The sequence below is a fragment of the Rhinoraja longicauda genome, chromosome 24, assembly GCF_053455715.1.
Source record: "Rhinoraja longicauda isolate Sanriku21f chromosome 24, sRhiLon1.1, whole genome shotgun sequence".
Classification (NCBI taxonomy): Eukaryota; Metazoa; Chordata; class Chondrichthyes; order Rajiformes; family Arhynchobatidae; genus Rhinoraja; species Rhinoraja longicauda.
Window position 1 is genome coordinate 20,603,553 of NC_135976.1, and position 20,047 is coordinate 20,623,599.

A 20,047-nucleotide genomic window follows, 5' to 3' on the forward strand; every position below is an offset into this window, starting at 1 on the left:
TGTGGACTTTAGAAGTGCTCAACATCCAAGGACATACACACCACTGGAAATAAATGGGTCTACTGTGGATAGGGTGAGCAGCTTTAAATACCTGGGAGTCCACATCAAAGAGGATCTGACATGGACAACACACATTGCCCACTGGTGGGTAAGGCAAGGCAGCGCCTTTTCCACCTCAGATAGCCGAGGAAATTCAGAGTGTCTCTGAGGATCCTTCAATGCTTCTACTCTGGGGCTGTAGAGAGCATCCTGTCCGCAACATCTCAATCTGGTTTGGGAATAGCTCTGCCCAGGACAGGAAGGCCCTGCAGGGAGTAGTGCGTACGGCAGAACGCACCATGGGAACTACACTCGCCCCCCCTGCAGGACCTATACATCAGGAGGTGCAGATCAAGAGCAAGCAAGATTATGGGGGACCCCTACCACCCCAGCAACGGACTGTTCCAGCTGCTACGGTCAGGCAAACGCCTCCGCTGTCATGTTGTGAAAACGGAGAGGATGAGACGGAGTTTCTTCCCACAGGCCACCAGGACTGTTAACTATGAAATCTGCAGGGACTAAATTTCTTTTTTCTGAATTAATTTTAATTTTTATGCTGTAATTGTAATTTTTTGCACAATCCGCTGGCATTGCCACTTTCATTTCACTGCACATCTTCTATGTGTATGTGACAAATAAACTTGACTTGACTTGCAAGTGAGAACTTGATTTTTCCGTTTGGCGACATACGGCAATAAAACACTTGAAACTCTTTCTGGACTCCCCCTGCCTTGTGCAATAATTTCTATTACAAATTAGAAATGACTAATATCCTGTCACGGCGTGGCCTCACATTTTAACTCTTTGACATCCTGATTCAACTTCAGTTTCCTGGGTAGCCCGTCATTTCCTCGTCGCTCCGTGGCCCATCCCCCGTACAGGAGCGTGCTCGAGAGAGAGAGAGAGAGAGAGAGAGAGAGAGAGAGAGAGCGAGAGTGAGAGAGTGTGAGAGTGAGCGTGAGAGAGAGAAAGAAAAAAAGAGGGCGAGAAAGAGGACTGGCAATCCGAAGTCCGCCACACGTCATCTGCCGAACCCGACATTCACTCTATAAGAAGGATCCCGAACCGAAACGTCAGCTATCCATGTTCTCCGGGAATGCTGCCTGACCCACTGAGTTATTCCAGCACCGCGTGTCTCTTTACTTTATAAACCAGCACCGAAAGCTCTTTGTTTCTACATTCATTCCACAAGGTAAGCCTGTGTGGTCGCCACGGTCTCCCGCGTACAAATGTAGGCAGGGGATTCAAACTGTAACATGGGTCACCAAACCCCCAGTTTGGCTTTGGAAACACCGGCATCGTTTCCGCGCTCAGTCGCACACTCCCTCTCCACTCCACGGCCGTGGGTCCCATCAACCCTCTCAGCCGCGCCGATCTTTCGGGGTAGAGGGATGTTTCCAGGGCTGGGGGAGGGAGAGGGAGGAATGGGGGAGGAGGGGAAAGGAGGGCGGAGGGGAGGGTTTGGGAGGAGGGGGAAGGGGGGGAGGAGGGGGGGAAGGGAGGAGGGGGGGAAGGGAGGAGGGGGGGAAGGGAGGAGGGGGGAAGGGAGAGGGGGGGAAGGGAGGAGGGGGGGGAGGGAGGAGGGGGGGGGAGGGGGAAGGGAGGGGGAGAGGGAGGAGACCAGATTGAATGGAGGCAACAGATTCGACAGGCCAGATGGTTGGTATGTCCAGTCTTGGGGAGGTCAGGTCGGGGATGTTGGTGGTGGACTGTGGTCCCTTGCCACTGGGGAAGTGGAGGGAGGATGTACTGGCCTGGGTCGGTCCAGGGCTGGGCCTCGGCTGGTCCAAGATCTGGCCTCTCTTGGGAAGCTCAGGTTTGGTCGTGGAAGTGATTCGATTGCATGCACCTCTCCCCCCCCCCCCCCATCTACTGCATCCATAGGTGTTAGACGCCTATTTATCGGAGAGACCAATCATTTTAACTCCCATTCCCATACTAATCTTTCTGTCCTGGGCCTCCCTCTCTCCTTCATCCCCCACGCTCGACGTCCTGCTAGTTCCACTGTTTGCATCCCTGTATCTGATCACCTCTTCCTTTGTCAACAATGGGCCATTATGGGCTCCACCTCTCCTGGTTCATTTTGTTGCTGGCTGGAATTTGTTTTGGTCTTTTCCTACATCCATTATAGCCCCCCCCCCCCCCCCCTCCCATTTTCAGTCTGAAGAAAGGTTCCGACCTGAAACGTCACCCATCCTTTTCCTCCAAAGACACCGCGTGACCCGTTGAGTTACTCCAGCACTTTGTGTCTACCTTCGGTGTAAACATCATCTGCGGTTCCTTCTACACAATGAACACAGTGTCCCACTAAGATCCGGAAAGGCTTCAGCCGCAGATTCATGGCCTACAAGAACACACATCCTCGCAGAGCCGTGCTTAGTGTGTTCCTCACCACCACACTATTCAGGACAACAACAGTGTTTTCTGTACAGGGCTCCTCTCAATGAAGCCTTTCTAATGTCTCAAATTTGTCTGGGTCTTGCTGCTTTATTTAATCAGAAGTTGTGAATGGAATTTATCCCCTCCATCCCTCACATTCACCTTGATCCCTTTTACACCCAGACTCAACATACCTCTCTATACCTATAGCCCATCAATCCCTTATCCCTCTCTATCTCTGCAACACCTGAAGCCCCTATACCACCTCCTATCATTGTAACTCTCTCTGGCTATACGTCTCCCTACTCTGGGACAACTCGGTCCCGTACTTTATTTTACTTTAAAGATACAGTGTGGAAACGGGCCCTTCGGCCCACCGAGTCCATGCCAATCATTGATCACCTGTTTGCACTAGTTCTATGCTATCCACCTCCTGCGGCCGCAAAGCTGTATTGTGGTAGTTGCTGCCTTACAGCACCAATAGACCCGGGTTCGATCCTGACTGCGGGTGCTGTCTTTATGGAGTTTGTACATTCTTCCTGTGACCGCGTGGGTTTTCTCTGGGTGTTCTGGTTTTTTCCCACTCTCCAAAGACGTACAGGTTTGTTGGTTAATTGACTTTGGTAAATTGTCCCTAGTGGGTCGGATAGTGTTAGTGTGGCTTTGGTGGGCCAAAGGGCCTGTTTCCATGCTGTATCTCTAAAGTAAAATACACACAAGAAGCAATTTACAGAGGCCAATTAAGCCACAAACCCACACGACTTTGGGATGTGGGAGTACCCGTAGGAAACCCAGGGACAGGGAGAACGTGCAAACTCCACACAGGCAGCACCCAAGGTCAGGGTCGAACCCAGGCCTCTGGCACTGTGATGGCTGAATGATTCTTTATTATCACACGTACTCGTAAACTTTTTTGCATACAGTTTAGTAAATTATCACGAAGCATAAGTAAACCTAGATTAAGTACAAAGTGTAAAGAAATAGTCCACTGACACCATATACAAGAGTCGCCAGGTTTTGGCGCCATTTTCAAAGTCCATGTTGCTTTAAGTGCGCACGATCCAGTCGAGCCCCAGGCTACTGCAGGACCTCCAGCCATTGACTCAATCCGGATTAGCCAGAGAAACGTCATCCCCTCTCCTCGCCCGGTCACCATTTAGCATTTGTGTTCCGGGGGTGCCTCCCGCAGCTGACCTTGAGGGCGGGGAAGAGACCGGGTACTCAAACGGGCCATTTGTTCTTGCGTCAACTGCCACTGACTCCCTCCACCCTCCTCACTGGTCCTTGGGGACAATCCGGGGCCATCCTCGGTGGATTCAGGGTAGGCCGCGGCACAACGCTCTACTACTGCGCCATTGTGACGCTTTCTTTCTGTCCTTGCCTCTTTCAAATTGTGGGACTCCTTGCCACCCAAACCCCAGGGCTCCTCACAGCCCCCACACCAGCTCTGAAACCGTCTACCCTTGATCAGACCCGTTGCAAATTCTGCCTTTGCTCCACAGATGGAAACGATGAGGACGTTTTTCATACTCCTCCGTGAAGTCGTCAATTCCACTCGAAAGGATTATCAGGTGAGTGCCCTGGGCATCTTGGCTTGGGAGAGGCAAGCAGGTTCCCATCCTCAATGCTTCTACCCTCCCCCAGCACGGCGCAAGCCAAGAGACAGGCAAAGTAATGTCGTTTCCAATTTTCCCCCTTGCAACGGCCAAGAATAGTCATAAGAGTCCTAATGATATAGTGTGGAAACAGGCCCTTTGGCTCAACTTGCCCACACTGGCTAACATGTCCCAGCTACACTAGTCCCACCTGCCTCTGCTTGTTCCATATCCCTCCAAACCTGTAATATCCATGTACCTGTCTAACTGTTTCTTAAACTTTGAGATAGTCCTAGCTTCGGCTACCACCTCTGGCAGCTTGTTCCATACACCCACCACCCTTTGTGTGAAAAGGTTACCCCTCAGATTCTTATTAAATCTTTTCCCCTTCACCTTGAACCTATGTCCTCTGGTCCTAAATTTCCCTACTCTGGGCAAGAGATTCTGTACATCTACCCAATCTATTCCTCTCATGATCTTGTACACCTCTATAAGATCACTCCTCATCCCCTTGCGCCCCAGCCTACTCAACCTCTCCCTATAGCTCAGGCACTCTCGTCCTGGCAACACCCTCGTAAATCTACCCTGAACCCTTTCAAGCTTGACAATGTCTTTCCTATAAGATGGTGCCCAGAACTGAACACAATACTTTAATTACCGTCTCACTGGTGTCAGCATAATTTATCGATACCAGACTGTTTAAGCGAGAGGAACGGTTTATTTAATTTAACAGAGCTCTGGGTGAAGCGCTATACCCTCAGTTAGGGCAGTCGCCAACTTCTCCCCGATTGCCTTTCGAGCTTGACCTTTATACAGGTTAATCGTTTGACCATGAATCTGCTTGTTAGGCAGGAATGATAGCAGATTAGCAGATATTGGAACTTGCTATCATACACTGCGGTTGTACATAGATACAGAATCAGTTACCAACAGTTGCGCGCCATTTTCCTACTCAAGCCATGGTAATGTCTTGTGCTTAAGTCAACATATTTTAATGTCTTTACACAGAGTCCATTTTGTACCAAGCATTCATCTTGTGTAATCTGTTTTCGGATCCTACCTCTTCAGTTCCCCCTGTTGGTCCAAGCTCACCATGCCTCCAGCTGGGTTCTTCACACCCATCCCGATTTCCCTTCTCTGTTGATGTCATCATAGTTGTTGACACGGGGTCCGGGCGTGTCATAGGGCACAGCTCGTGGTAGCAGTTCATCATAGACCCTCCTTCTACATGGACGCGACTGGTAGGACTTGTCCCATCATTTTAGCACAACATATTTTTACCAGGCTCATAAGACAGCAGAAATGTAGGCACATAACAACAACTGCTACCAGCATATGCATTATCCATGTTCCCCATCCTCCTCCAAATAGCCAATTTAACCATCGACTCCCCTCTTGGGACCTTGTTTGAAGTCGTCGAGCTGGTTTTATATTGCATCAATGGCTTCCGTGATATTATAAGATTCATCCTTTACATGGGTTATACATTTATCCCCCATGATTGTACACGCTCCCCCTTGTTGGGCCAATTGATAGTCTAATGCATAACAGTTTTGTTGGGAATACAATCTCAACTCGGACAACTCTCGGTTAACGGCTTCCAAACCCTTTCGCGTGCTATTTCCCAGGATGGTTAGACCGCAAATAAGATCATTCCTATTTTTTCCACTTATTACTCCCGCCGACCCTCCTAGTGATAGGGCTCTAAGAAACCCATAGCTAAGTGACGATCCTAAAGTAACTGGGTTCCTCCAATCAGCACAGAATTCCTTACTAATAGCTCGATTTACTATTCTATGGATATGACACTCTTGTGGGCATGGCACAGTGAGTGGTCCTACTGCGAAAAGAACTGGGAGGGTTGATGTTGCCCTTGTGCCGATGCCATTGAGGAGGAACACAAATCCCTCCTTGGCTCGGTAACATTTAACATCTCGGTTATTGGTCTGTGTGAACTGATTATACCGCCAATTGCTGGGGTCGCTTGACTTCCCATTAGACCCGACCAATTGGTAAGAATCGACTGGGTATACCCATTCATCAGAGCGTACATGGGTTCCATTACACTTGCCACAAATAAATTGCCTTCCTGCTGTGACGTTAAATCGCAGGTGCAGGTAAATTGACCCCGATGCACTTGGCAATGTCGACGAGCACACTGATTTTGTACACATGTAGCGTCGTTGGGGACAAAGGCATAGATACATCCCCATCCCTGCCCCGTAAAACATTGGGGATAATCCTTTTTTATTTTGACATGTTGTCCCACTTTTCCGTTGCACCCCCCGACAAATGGGATCTGTGGAGCTTATTAATTCCATGCATCTCCCCTGTACGCCCCAACCATATCTGCCCGTCTGTCCCTCACAGGGTTGGTCTGAGTAATCGGCAGTATATAGTTGGAGGGGGTCCCAACCCGGGTGGCCACAAACAGGACCTCTACAGACTTGTCTGCTTCCCATGCATCCGTGTATGGGTTTTATAAAACAGGTTGTCTTCCAGTCCCGTCATCCTGACAACCGTGACAATGCATGTTAACTCAACCTCACACTTTAAAAAGCTGGTGAATCCCATCATCTTATCCTCAATCCTTATATCAACTCCTCCTTTTTCTTGGTGTGCTCCTGCATCAAGCAGCGAGCATGGACGAACAGGAGGTTACAAATAAACCACATGCAAAGTTACACAAAGTACATAATCATAACATTGAGCGATCTGAAAAATAAATGCAAAAACAAACATCAGTTCATCATCCTTTACTTCTTAGTGTGGTTACTCAATTTATGTTTAAGTGCCCATGTCCATCTTCCTCATCTGCGCATCACCGGTATTGATGGGAGAACTCTTATGAGTCTGCCTTTCCTCCATATAATTTTAACTGTGTACTATCCTTTACCCCTTATATCCAGACAGGTACAGGTGTCTCCGCTAATTATAATCTCATAAGGTCTGCTCCATTTTGGAGCGAACCCTGGTTTGCTGGGCAGAGTTTTTACCATGACCTTACTTCCCGCTGGGGGAACGTAAGCCGTCCCAGTGAGCTCTTGTGCCCGATCTTTATTTTCCTGATTATCACGAATGTTCTTTTGCATCATTTTTAATTGTGCACTCATTTTCAGAACGTATCATTTTAATCTATCTTTTAAGGGACCCACATCGGACCCTCCTTTTATGATGCCCTCGGGTAATTGCATCACTCTTCCTGTCATTATTTCATAGGGGGCCTTGAAGACTCAAAGGTTGAGGTGGGGTCAGAGGCAGGGTTGGGAATGGGGTGCTGCACTTATGGAAAGCTTCACTTGGCCTCAGTCTGACATCCAACAATATAACTTCCTTTGTGTCTTCCACAGGCTCCAGAGCGCAGAGGAGAGAGCAGAACTGTCATCTGGGCTGGTGGCCGTCCATGTACTGGAAATTCCCCTCACTTCCAGCTCTTTCCATCGTCAACCCTTCTTCCCCTTAATCTCTCCCATCAACCTTTCTATCACCTCCTCCCTCACTGTCCAACGTCTTTATTTGTAATGTTTTTGAGTTTAGTGTGCCCGCGATGTTGCAATAACTAAAAATGTCATTATTCTATTCCTGATGCATTTAACAATTAAATACTTCTAAAGTGTCCCCCCTCCTTCTTCCATCTCCATCTGTAACCTTCTTGCATCTCTCCTTCCATTTCTTCTTCATCCCCATCTCCTACGCTTCTGTTGATTTATCTCTTGCCCGATTTCTCCTCTCTCCATTTCCCTATCCCCAATTTATTCCTCCCTCTATGTCTATCCAACCCTTCTGCCTGCATCTCTCCTCTCCCATCGCATCTTTCTTCCAGTCCTTCATTTCGTTTTTATTGCCCCTCATTTGATCTTTCTTCCTCTTTCCCTATTTACCATCTCACATTATTGCTCCATCTGTTTTTCCCTCAGTATTTTTCTCACAATATCTTTCTCTTTCCTTCCAGTTCCCTGCCCTCCATCTCACTCCACAGATGAGGGAGTGGAAACTCCTGCAAGGCTGTTCAGCTCCTTCAATAAGCTTAATTAATTCAGTCTTCTCTATCTCTATTTGTGTCTGTGTGTCTCCAAAACAAGAGAGTCATCTTAGCGGCTGACTTTAACTCTCCAATATTGACTGGACCTGGCTCAGTGCCAACGGCTTAGTTGGGGCATCATTTGTGAGCTGTATCCACGAGGGTTCTTAAAACAGTATGAGGATAGTCCAACCTGAGAAGAGAACATACTGGAACTTTTGTTGGGAAATGAGCCTAGTCATGTGACTGATGTTTCAGTGGAACAGCATTTTGAGGATAGTGATCACAACTCCATTAGTTTTAATAATCAGAGATTATAATTAGAGATGCTGCCTGGTCCCGCTGAGTTCCCGAGCATTTTGCGTCCACTTTCCATTAGTTTTAAGATTGTTTTGAATAGGGAGAAGGCTGGACATCGCAGAAGGTATAAATAGGCAAACTACAACGTTATATTATGCATGAGCTCAGGAGGGTGCACTGGGAACAATTGTTATTGGGTGTCCACATCTGACATAGGGGGATTGTTTAAAGGCCAGTTGGTCGAGGTTCAGAACCGACATGTTCCAGTAAGTAGGAAGGATAAGGATGGCAAAGTAAGGGAACCTTGGTTGACCAAAAAGGATGTAAAATGTGTTAAAAAGTAAAAGGAAGTTTAAGTGGATGGAATTAGCTAGGTCCTTTGATGAATGTAAAGAATGGAGGAAAGAACTGATGTGGGTAATTAGAACAGCCAAAAGGGGCCATGAATTGACTTTGGCAAAGTGGATTAAAGAAAATCCCGAAACTTTTTACACCAATATTTAAAACCAAGAGGGTAACCAGGGATAAGGTAGGACTGTTCAAAGAAGGGAATTTGTGCTTGGTGTTTGAGAATGTGGGCGAGGTAGTAAATTAGTACTTTCAACAAGGTGAAAGGCATGGAGGACCGTGAGATCAGTGTGGAGATTACTAATATGTAATCAAGAAGTTTGAGATCAAGAAGGAGGAGTGTTGGGGTGCTTGAAGAGCATTAAGGTGGATAAATCTCAAGGCCATGATGACATTTATCTCAGATTATTGAGAGTGGTAAGAGAGAAGATTGCGGAAGCTTTGATGAATGTTTTTGTGTCTTCTGGAGAGTAGCCAACGTTGTTCCTTTATTTAAGTAGAGAAAATCCAGGGAATTATAGGCCAGTAAGCCTTACATTATTGGTAGAGAAACTATTGCGGGCGATTCTTTGGAATAGGATTTACTCCCATTTAGCAAAGATTGGGTTAATTGGGGGCAGTTAGCGAGGCTTTGTACACAGCAGGTCATGTCCTACTAACACGATTGAGCTTTTTGAAGGTGATCGATGAGTGTAGGGCATGGATGTTTTCTGCATGGATTTTACTAAAGTCCTCCATGGTCGTGTGTTCCAGAGGGTAAGATGCATGGGATTAACTGACTTAGTAGTATGGATAAAGAACTGGCTTACTGATAGAAGACAGAAGATTGTGGTGGACAATATTCATGCTGAATGCCTGTGACCAGTGTAGTTCTGCAGGGATCTGTGCTGGGATCTTTGTGGTTTGTGATACATGTCAATGACTTGGACGTACCATGGATGGGTTGTTTACTAATTTTGCAAATGACGCCAACATTTCTGGGGTCATGGACAGTGAGCAAGGCTGCCAAGGTATATAGCGAGATATAGATCAACTACAGAAATGGGCTGAAAAACGCCAGAGTTAGGTTAATCCAAGCAAGTGTGAGGTGTTGCATTTTGGGAGGTCAAAGGTAAGGAAAAAATATACAATTATTGGATTGACCCTTAACGGCATTGATGTACCGATGGATCTTGGGGTCCATGTCCACATTCCCTGAAAGAGGCACCACAAGTAAATAGACTGGTAAAGGCGTCATATGGTATGCTTGCTTTCATTGGTCAGGGCATCGAGTATAAGAGTCTGAAAATCATGGTGCAACTTTATAGCACTTTAACTACGATTCATTTAGAGTATCGCGTGCGTTTCTGATTGCCCCGTTACAACAGGGAAAAGTAGGTTTTGGAAAGGTTGCAGAGGAGGTTTACCAGGATGATGCCTGGAATAGGTAGTCTTAGCTACGGGGAGATGTTGGACAGACTTGGATTGCTTTCTCTAGAACACTGGAGGTTTCAGGGACCTGATACAAGTCTATAAAGTGACGAAAGGCATAGATTGGGTAGAGAGTCAGAACTTTTTCCCTAGGATGGAAAAATCAAAAACTAGAGTGCATAGCTTTAAGGTGAGAAAGTTTTTAAAGGAGATGTGTGGGCAAGATTTTTACACAGAAGTTAAGGAATGCCAGAATGCACTGCCTAGGTTGGTGGAGGCAGATGTAATAGCGGCATTTAAGAGACTTGGATAGGCACATGTAAGAAAATAACTGCAGATGCTGGTACAAATCGAAGGTATTTATTTCACAAAATGCTGGAGTAACTCAGCAGGTCAGTCAGCATCTCAGGAGAGAATGAATGGGTGATGTTTCGGGTCGAGACCCTTCAGACTGATGTCAGGGGGGCGAGACAAATGAAGGATATAGGTGGACAATAGACAATGTGTGCAGGAGTAGGCCATTCGGCCCTTCGAGCCAGCACCACCATTCAATGTGTTCATGGCTGATCATTCTCAATCACTACCCCGTTCCTGCCTTCTCCCCATATTCCGCTATCCTTAAGAGCTCTATCTAGCTCTCTCTTGAATACATTCAGAGAATTGGCCTCCACTGCCTTCTGAGGCAGAGAATTCCACAGATTCACAACTCTCTGACTGAAAAAGTTTTTCCTCATCTCCGCTCTAAATGGCCCACCCCTTATTCTTAAACTGTGGCCCCGTGTTCTGGACTCCCCCAACATTGGGAACATGTTTCCTGCCTCTTAATAATCCAACCTCGTGTCCAACCCCTTAATAATCTTATACGTTTCGATAAGATCCCCTCTCATCCTTCTAAATTCCAGTGTATACAAGCCTAGTCACTCCAGTCTTTCAACATATGACAGTCCCGCCATTCCGGGAATTAACCTAGTAAACCTACGTTGCACGCCCTCAATAACAAGAATATCCTTCCTCAAATTTGGAGACCATAACTGCACACAGTACTCCAGGTGCGGTCTCACTTAAGCCCTGTACAACTGCAGAAGGACCTCTTTGCTCCTATGCTCAACTCCTCTTGTTATGGCAGCCAACATTCCATTGGCTTTTTTCATTGCCTGCTGTACCTGCATGATTCCTTTCAGTGACTGATGCACTAGGACACCCAGATCTCGTTGTACGTCGCCTTTTCCTAACTTGACGCCATTCAAATAATAGTCTGCCTTCCTATTCTTACCACCAAAGTGGATAACCTCACACTTATCCGCATTAAACTGCATCTGCCATGCATCCGCCCACTCACACAACCTGTCCAAGTCACCCTGCAACCTCATAGCATCTTCCTCACAGTTCACACTACCACCCAGCTTTGTATCATCTGCAAATTTGCTAATGGTACTTTTAATCCCTTCATCCTGGAGACAGGAAGATAGAGGGAGAACTGGGGAGGGGGCGTAAGAGAGGGACAGAGGAACTATCTAAATTTGGAGAAGTCAATATTCATACTGCTGGGCTGCAAGCTGCCCAAGCGAAATATGAGGTGCTGTTCCTCCAATTTCCGGTGCGCCTCACTATGGCACAGGAGGAGGCCCATGACAGAAAGGTCAGACTGGGAGTGGGAGTGGGGGTTGAAGTGCTCAGCCACTGGGAGATCAGGTTGGTTAAGGCGGACTGAGCGAAGGTGTTGAGCGAAACGATCGCCGAGCCTGCGTTTGGTTTCGCCGATGTAAAGAAGTTGGCATCCAGAGCAGCGGATAGAATAGATGAGGTTGGAGGAGGTGCAGGTGAACCTCTGTCTCATCTGGAAAGACTGCTTGGGTCCTTAGATGGAGTTGAGGGGGAGGTAAAGGGACAGGTGTTGCATCTCCTGCGGTTGCAGGGGAACGTGCCCGGTGATGGGGTGGTTTGGGTAGGAAGGGACGAGTGGACCAGGGAGTTATGGAGGGAACGGTCTCTGCGGAACGCAGAAAGGGGAAGGGATGGGAAGATGTGGCCAGTAGTGGGGTCCCGTTGTAGGTGACGGAAATGTTGGAGGACGATTTGTTGGATCCGCTGGCTGATGGGGTGGAAGGTGAGAATGAGGGGGATTCTGTCCTTGTTACGAATGGGGGGAGGGGGAGCAAGAGCGGAGCTGCGGGATGTAGAAGAGGCCCTAGTGAGAGCCTCATCTATAATGGAAGAGGGGAAGCCCCTTTTCCTGAAGAATGAGGACATCTCTGATGCCCTAGTGTGAAACACCTCGTCCCGGGCGCAGATGCGGCGTAGATGGAGGAATTGGGATTAGGGGATAGACTTTTTGCAGGAGACAGGGTGGGAAGAAGTGTAGTCCAGATAGCTGTGTGAGTCAGTGGGTTTATAGTACATGTCAGTCACTAGTCTGTCTCCTGTGATGGAAAAGGTGAGGTCCAGAAACGGGAGGGAGATGGATAGGCACATGGATCTGCAAGGAATGGAGGAATATGGATTATGTGCAGGTAGATAAGAGATGGTCTTGGCATCATGTAGAAACAATGAACTGCAAATGCAGATTTACAAAAAAAGACAAAGTGCTGCATCAACTCTCTCTCTCCCCCCCCCATCTCTCTCTCCCCCCCCCCCCCCCCCCACCCCCGGTATCTCCTCCAGTTACTTGATCTCCAGCACTAACATATGTATAATTTCTCTTTTTCAGATCTGCTGAAGATAAACAAGTGTTTGGTTACATATCTCATATTAATGATAATCAATACTCGTAAGAACAATACATCTATATTTAACTTTTAATCAACTGGAAAGTTGTTCAGTGTTAAATATGTTCAGTGTGAAATATTTAAGATAACAAGTGACGTGATTGTAATGCTATTTACTGATGTGTATAAGGACATGGTATACCCAGGAACACTGAACAGTTCTGGCCTCATTCATCATTAATTATCAGATCACCTGCAAACTTACTTATCATAACTCACATTCACATGATTAATGTATCCCAGCAACGTCAAAGGTTCTAGCACCAATCTTGGTGGGGCCCCACTACTCGCAGACTGCCAATAAAAATAAACAACCCCCTCCCATCACCAAGCCAATTTTGAATCCAAGTTCATCAAACCCTCAATACCCTTTGTCATCCAGGGTTTCCCTAACCTTACCATGCATGGCCTTTGTCACTCTTATGTGTTGCTGTAAGCAAGAAGATCAAGCTCTCATATGTGTTGACTTTCTTCAAGGGAAGAAGTTTAGAGATAGATACAAAATGCTGGAATAACTCAGCGGAACAGGCAGAATCTCTGGAGAGAAGGAATGGGTCACCTTTCGGGTCGAGGCCCTTCTTCAGACTGATGTCAAAGGAGTGGGCGGTACAGAAACAAAATGTCGTCAGAGACAGTAAGACTGGTCGGAGAACTGGGAAGGGGGAGGGAATGGAGAGAGAGGGAAAGCAAGGGCTACTTGAAGTTAGAGAAGTCAATGTTCATACAGCTGGGATGTAAGCTACCCAAGCGAAATATGAGGGGTTGTTCCTCCAATTTGCGCTGGGCCTCACTCTGACAATGGAGGAGGAGCAGGACAGAAAGGTCAGTGTGGGAATGGGAGGGGGAGTTAAAGTGTTCAGCAATCGGGAGATTAGGTAGGTTTAGGCAGACTGAGCGGAGGTGTTGAGCAAAACGATCATCGAGCCTGCGCTTGGTCTCGATACACAGGAGTCCACAGTTTGGAGAATTCAGAGGAAAGGAAACATTAAAAATTGTGAAAGACCAATGTGAGGAAAGATGTTGCAAGGTTCACAAGTAAGGGGGTGGACATTCAAGACAGATGGGAGAGCGATTTCTTCACCCAGATGGGATGAATCTTTGAGAACACCCTTTCTAAGAGGATGTAACTGAGGATGTTCAATGATAGCGGTTCTTTTAAGATATGTAAGGAACCAAAGATTATGATGTTGGGTATGGTCTTGGAAAGTGGAATAGGCTTGAGGGCTTCTATTTCTTGCATTACATTTGTAGCTGATAGCAGTGGCTATTGCGGGAATGTACCAAACGTCCTACTGCACATTGCACGAGGTGTTAATATGGTCGCGTACTCACACACATTCCTCTGTTAGCCCCCACTCTAGCGCACACCTATGAGAAAGTGATAAGAGGAGAGCTGGGGGGAAATGCCACGCTACCCTGCTTTATGGAAGACGGAAATACGGAGGGATTGCAGGTAATCTGGCAGACCCATGAAAACTGGGTTGCCTGGGTATTCAGAAACAATGAGTATCAGCAGGAGTTTGTTCACCCGTTCTTTCGCAATCGTGCGAAAGTCTCGATCTCAGGCATCAGCTCAGGGGATCTGTCAATGAACCTTCAGCAGCTGCAGCTCAACGACAGCAGAGAATATAAATGCATCATCATAAGACCAGATGGAACTCCTACTACTTACAGCATAACACTCACAGTGACGGGTAAGTGTACCCCTGTAACCTACCCATCCCTCTCTATCCCTTCCTGTAAACAATCAGTGTTGTTCCCTGTTAACTCCCCTCCCCTTTTGCTTCTTGTAACCTTCACCATTCTCTGTTCCCTTCCTGCAACTTCCTCTCCATTGTCTCATCATGTAACCCCTCCCTGACCTTTCCTATGGCCTCTCTCCCGATCTCTCCCCCTCATCTATCTCTCCCTATTACCGCTTCACCTCTCCCTGACCATTCCTGTGACCTTGGTTCCTCACTCCTTGTTACCTTTCCCCCTCACCCTCACCCATCCTGTGACCTATCCCTTCCTTGTCAACACAGAATACTTCTCTGACTTTCTGACCCAGTTCTGTTCTCTCTCCCCCTCAATCCTCCTCCTCGGTGATTTCAACATCCATATGGACTCCACTGACTCCACAATAACCGCTGACTTCACTGAAATACTCAACTGCTTTAACCTCACTCAACACGTCAATTTTCCCAACCATAACCGTGGGCACATTCTGGACCTTGTCTGCTCCACTGGACTAAATCTACATCACCTCTCTGGCTCCGACCCCACCCTCTCTGATCACTTAGCCATCACCATGTCAGTCAACATTCCCACCCCAGCTCCAAGGCAAAAACGCAAAATCAACTTCCGTAAGCTGAACTCTGTTTCACCAACCTCGCTCTCATCCTCCCTCTCTGAAATAATGTCCGCCTCTCCCTTCGTTGACCTCCACAGCCCCTCTGACCTCACTGACTACTACAACCACACTCTCTCCTCCTGCCTCGACCAGCTTGCACCTACAAAAACCAAAACAGTTTCCTTCACCCACTCTGCTCCCTGGTTTACCCCCGAACTCCGCATGATGAAAACTCATGCCCGCCAACTTGAAAGACTCCGCAACAAAACAGGTCTCACAATTCACTCCCAAGCCTACAAAGACCACCTGCAGCACTACAAAGATGCCCTCTCCCATGCCCACTCCACCTACTACTCTCAAATAATTCATTCTGGCTCCGGAACCCCAAAAACACTCTTCTCTACAATAAACAAACTCCTCAGCCCCCTGGACACCATCTCCCAATCATTCACAGTTGACAAATGCACCACTTTCCTTTCATTCTTCCAAAGCAAAATAGACAGCATCTACAGCACCTTAACCACCAACGCACCTGCTCCCCCTCAAACCACCTGCCCCCTCTTATCCTGTCAACCCCTGCCTCAGTTCTCCCCAGTCTCCACCACCGACCTCTCTGACCTCTTCACAAGAATAAAAACTGCCACCTGCTCTCTGGACCCCATCCCCTCCAGCTTTGTCAAGGCCTGCCTTCCTGCTCTCTCTCCACTTATCATTGCAACAATAAACTCCTCCCTGTCCACTGGCATCGTCCCGCCATCCCTCAAAATCGCTGCTGTCACCCCCATTCTGAAAAAACCTGGTCTCGACCCTGACACCCCAAACAACTTCAGACCAACCTCCAACCTACCCTTTCTGTCCAAAGTTTTGGAACGTGCTGTAGCTTCTCAACTCAAATATCACCTCTCTACCAATAACCTGTATGAAACTATCCAATCCGGATTCCGCTCCAACCACTGTACTGAAACTGCGCTCCTCAAAATCACAAACGACCTTTTCCTCTCCTCCGACGCTGGCAACCTCAACATCCTCATCCTACTTGACCTCAGTGCCGCCTTTGACACCATAAATCACTCCATTCTCCTCGCCCGACTTGAAACCTCCTTTAACATCACCGGCACAGCCCTATCCTGGTTCAAATCTTACCTCTCTGACAGGCACCAGTTCATCTCCATTAACAACTGTAAATCCCCCACCGCTCCCCTACCCCAAGGTGTCCCCCAAGGCTCAGTCCTTGGCCCCCTCCTCTTCATCCTCTACCTGTTCCCCCTTGGTCAATTAATCCGCCGTCATGGTCTCAACTTCCACTGCTTCGCCGATGATATCCAGCTCCTCATCTCCACCAAGTCAATCTCCACCACCACACACTCTACACTGACAAACTGCATCACTGAAATAAAATCTTGGCTTCAATCAAATTTCCTCAAACTCAACTGCAACAAATCTGAAATCATCATCATTGGTCCAAAAACGCTCACCAAATCCACCCAAAACTTCATCCTCAATATTGATGGTCTCCCAGTATCCACCTCCCCTCACATCCGGAATCTTGGAATCATCTTTGATCAAACCCTCTCCTTCGACAAACACATCAAACACATCACAAAGACAGCCTTCTTCCACCTCAAAAACATTGCCCGTCTCCGTCCATCCCTCTCCTGCAGAAACCCTCATCCACGCCTTCATCACCTCCCGTCTGGACTACTGCAACAGCCTCCTCTATGGCGCACCCTCAAAAATCATCAGTAAACTTCAATACATTCAAAACTGTGTTGAAGGTGTGGAATTCTCTGTCTCAGAAGGCAGTGGAGGCCAGTTCGTTGGATGCTTTCAAGAGAGAGCTGGATAGAGCTCTTAAGGATAGCGGAGTGAGGGGGTATGGGGAGAAGGCAGGAATGGGGTACTGATTGAGAGTGATCAGCCATGATCGCATTGAATGGCGGTGCTGGCTCGAAGGGCTGAATTGCCTACTCCTGCACCTATTGTCTATTGTCTATAAAACTCCGCTGCCCGTCTACTCACCCACAACCCGATCCGTGACCATATCACCCCCGTCCTTTACAAACTCCACTGGCTCCCCATCCCCCAGAGAATCCAGTACAAAATCCTCCTCATGACCTACAAAGCCCTCCATAACCTGGCCCCATCCTACCTGACTGACCTCCACAGGCACACTCCCACCTGCACCCTCCGCTCTGCTGCTGCCAATCTCCTATCCCCCCCCATCCGGACCAAACTCAGATCCTGGGGGGACAGGGCTTTCTCCATCGCTGCTCCCACCCTATGGAACTCACTACCCCAAACCGTCAGAGACTCCTCCTCACTCACCACATTCAAAACATCACTGAAGTCTCACCTGTTCAGTACTGCCTTCAACCACTGAAGGTCACCTCACCTTCTGTCTCCTTTCTCTGTTCGTTTACTTATTTATCTATTTATTCACTTCCCTATGTTCTTTTAAATCCCTGTAAAGCGTCTTTGAGTATGAAAAGCGCTATATAAATGTAATGCATTATTATTATTATTATAAGATCAGGCCCGTTGGCCCACAATTTCCATGCCAAGTTAAACTAATTCTTCTGTGCACTTGATCTGCATCCCTCTATTTCCTGTATATCCGCATACCTGTCTAAAAGCTAAAATGCCACTATCATTAAGATGTAAGGGATTCATAATGACTGTTGTATGCATTAAGAACTGACTTACACATAGAGGTTCTGGTGAAGGAAGATATTCTGGCTCAAGGTCCATGACCAGTGGAGTTATATATAAAACCAAGACTTAAATATAGACAGGTTGGTGAGCAAGTTTGCAGGTGACACCAATGTAGGGAGGAGTTACAGACAGTGAGGAATGCCGGCAGAAGATAAACAGGATATAGATCAGCCTCAGAAATGGGTGGAGAGATGGCAGATGGAGTTTAACCTGAGCAAGTGTGAGGTGTTGCACTTTGGGAGGTGAATGTAAGGAGAAATTATACTGTGATGGGCAAGATGTGCAGAGGGATCTTGGAATCTAAGTTCATAGCTCACTATGGCAGCACAAGTAGATAGGGTGGTAAATAAGATACATGGTTATGCCTTTATTGCTAGGGGCAATGAATGTTAGAGTCGGGAAGTGATGATGCAGCTCTAAGGCACTTTGGTTAGGCCACATTTGATGCATTGCATGTATTTCTGGATGCTGCATTACAGGAAAGATGATGAGGCTTTGGAGAGGGTGCAGAGCCGGTTTACCAGAATACTGCCTGGATTAGAGTTCCAGCTACAGGGAGAGCTTGGATAAAGTTCAAAATTTTTTTCTCTAGAACATTGGAGGTTGAGGGAAAACTTGATAGAAGTATAAAAATTATAAGAGGCATCCCTTGGATAAACAGTGAGAACCTTTTTCCCCAGGGTAGAAACGTCCAACACCAAAGGGCATCTTTCATAATCCCTCTCCTCCTCTCCACCCCTCGGTCCATTTCTCCGTCCCTCGACTCCTCTATTTGTACATTAAAAAAATAATTTTGCCTTATTTTAACTTCTCTGCAGAGCCTGATGTTGTAATGGAAGTGATCAAACCATTTGCGAGAAATTACTCCAACTCCACAAATACAGGTGAAGACCAATCAGAGGTGAAATGTTCTCTCACCTCTGTCTCTCTCATTCGCTCTCTCTCTCCATCTCTCCTTCTCTCTCCAGCTGCATCTTTCTAACCCTTCTCATCCATCTATTCACTTCATCTCTCACTCATTTCTCACTTTCTCCTTCACACCCTCTCTCTCACTCCATCTTTCCCAGCTGCTTCTGCCACTCCACTGTCAGAAGACTTTACATGGGATGTGAGTGACAGTTAACTACATCTTTATTTGCAAGCAATTAGCAATGACTTGTCAAACAAGGAGAATAGTTGAACAAGAAACTGCTTGACAGACTCACTACATGCAGCCTTTTAATCTTTTTTTTGATAAGGACTTACCCATGGAGTGGGTCATATACAGTTGTTCTCACGGTTGGGTATTGTGATCCATTATTCTGCCCTTACTCCCAGCAACACAGCCTTATCATTTAATAAAACCGAGACATGCTGTTGTTGACTTTGTGGGTCAGTGTGATCAGACATGTTTAGCCTAGACTGATGGGAAGCATAGAGGATTGCCATGGAGGGTGTTGGGAGGAGGTAGCACATATTTCACTGGTTGGGTCTTAATAAAGGGAGTGCTGAGATTCTTCTTTAGAAATCCCAAGTAATTCTCAGCCTCTGTCTCTGTATTTCTCTCTCCCTGGGCACCCATTCACTACCTCCTCACTTTAATCCTGCATATATTACTTTCTCCCTTGTCACTCCATCCTCTCTCTCTCTCACTCTGTCTCTCATTTTTGTTTCTCACTCTTATTTTCTCCCTCTCTACCCTCCTGTCATATGTTCTAAATTTTAATGTGCAGTGGAAAGGAAGGACATTAGCTTGGAGGAAGTGGAATCGATATGGGTAGAGCTACGAAACACTAAGGGGCAGAAAACGCTAGTGGGAGTTGTGTACAGGCCACCTAACAGCAGTAGGGAGGTTGGGGATGGCATCAAGCAGGAAATTAGAAATGCATGCACTAAAGGCGCAGCAGTTATAATGGGTGACTTCAATCTACATATAGATTGGGTGAACCAAACTGGCAGGGGTGCTGAGGAAGAGGATTTCTTGGAATGTTTGAGAGATGGTTTTCTAAACCAACATGTCGAGAGGAACCAACGAGAGAACAGGCCATTCTAGACTGGGTATTGAGTAATGAGGAAGGGTTAGTTAGCAGTCTTGTTGTGCGAGGCCCCTTGGGCAAGAGTGATCATAATATGGTAGAGTTCTTCATTAGGATGGAGAGTGACAAAG

The 20,047-nt window shown here is 47.0% G+C and overlaps 1 protein-coding gene across 1 annotated transcript in view; it reads left to right on the forward strand.

Moving 5' to 3' along the window:
• The first annotated feature begins 989 nt into the window (after positions 1-989).
• The window catches only part of LOC144605305 (uncharacterized), a 24,499-nt gene continuing 5,441 nt past the window's right edge, over positions 990-20,047 (forward strand). Inside the window, exons 1-6 of the mRNA XM_078420421.1 lie at positions 990-1,231; positions 3,921-3,989; positions 7,364-7,418; positions 12,800-12,859; positions 14,207-14,551; positions 18,720-18,785. Of these exons, the coding sequence (XP_078276547.1) occupies positions 3,921-3,989; positions 7,364-7,418; positions 12,800-12,859; positions 14,207-14,551; positions 18,720-18,785 (595 nt within the window). The 5' untranslated portion in view covers positions 990-1,231. The remainder of the gene's footprint in view (positions 1,232-3,920; positions 3,990-7,363; positions 7,419-12,799; positions 12,860-14,206; positions 14,552-18,719; positions 18,786-20,047) is intronic.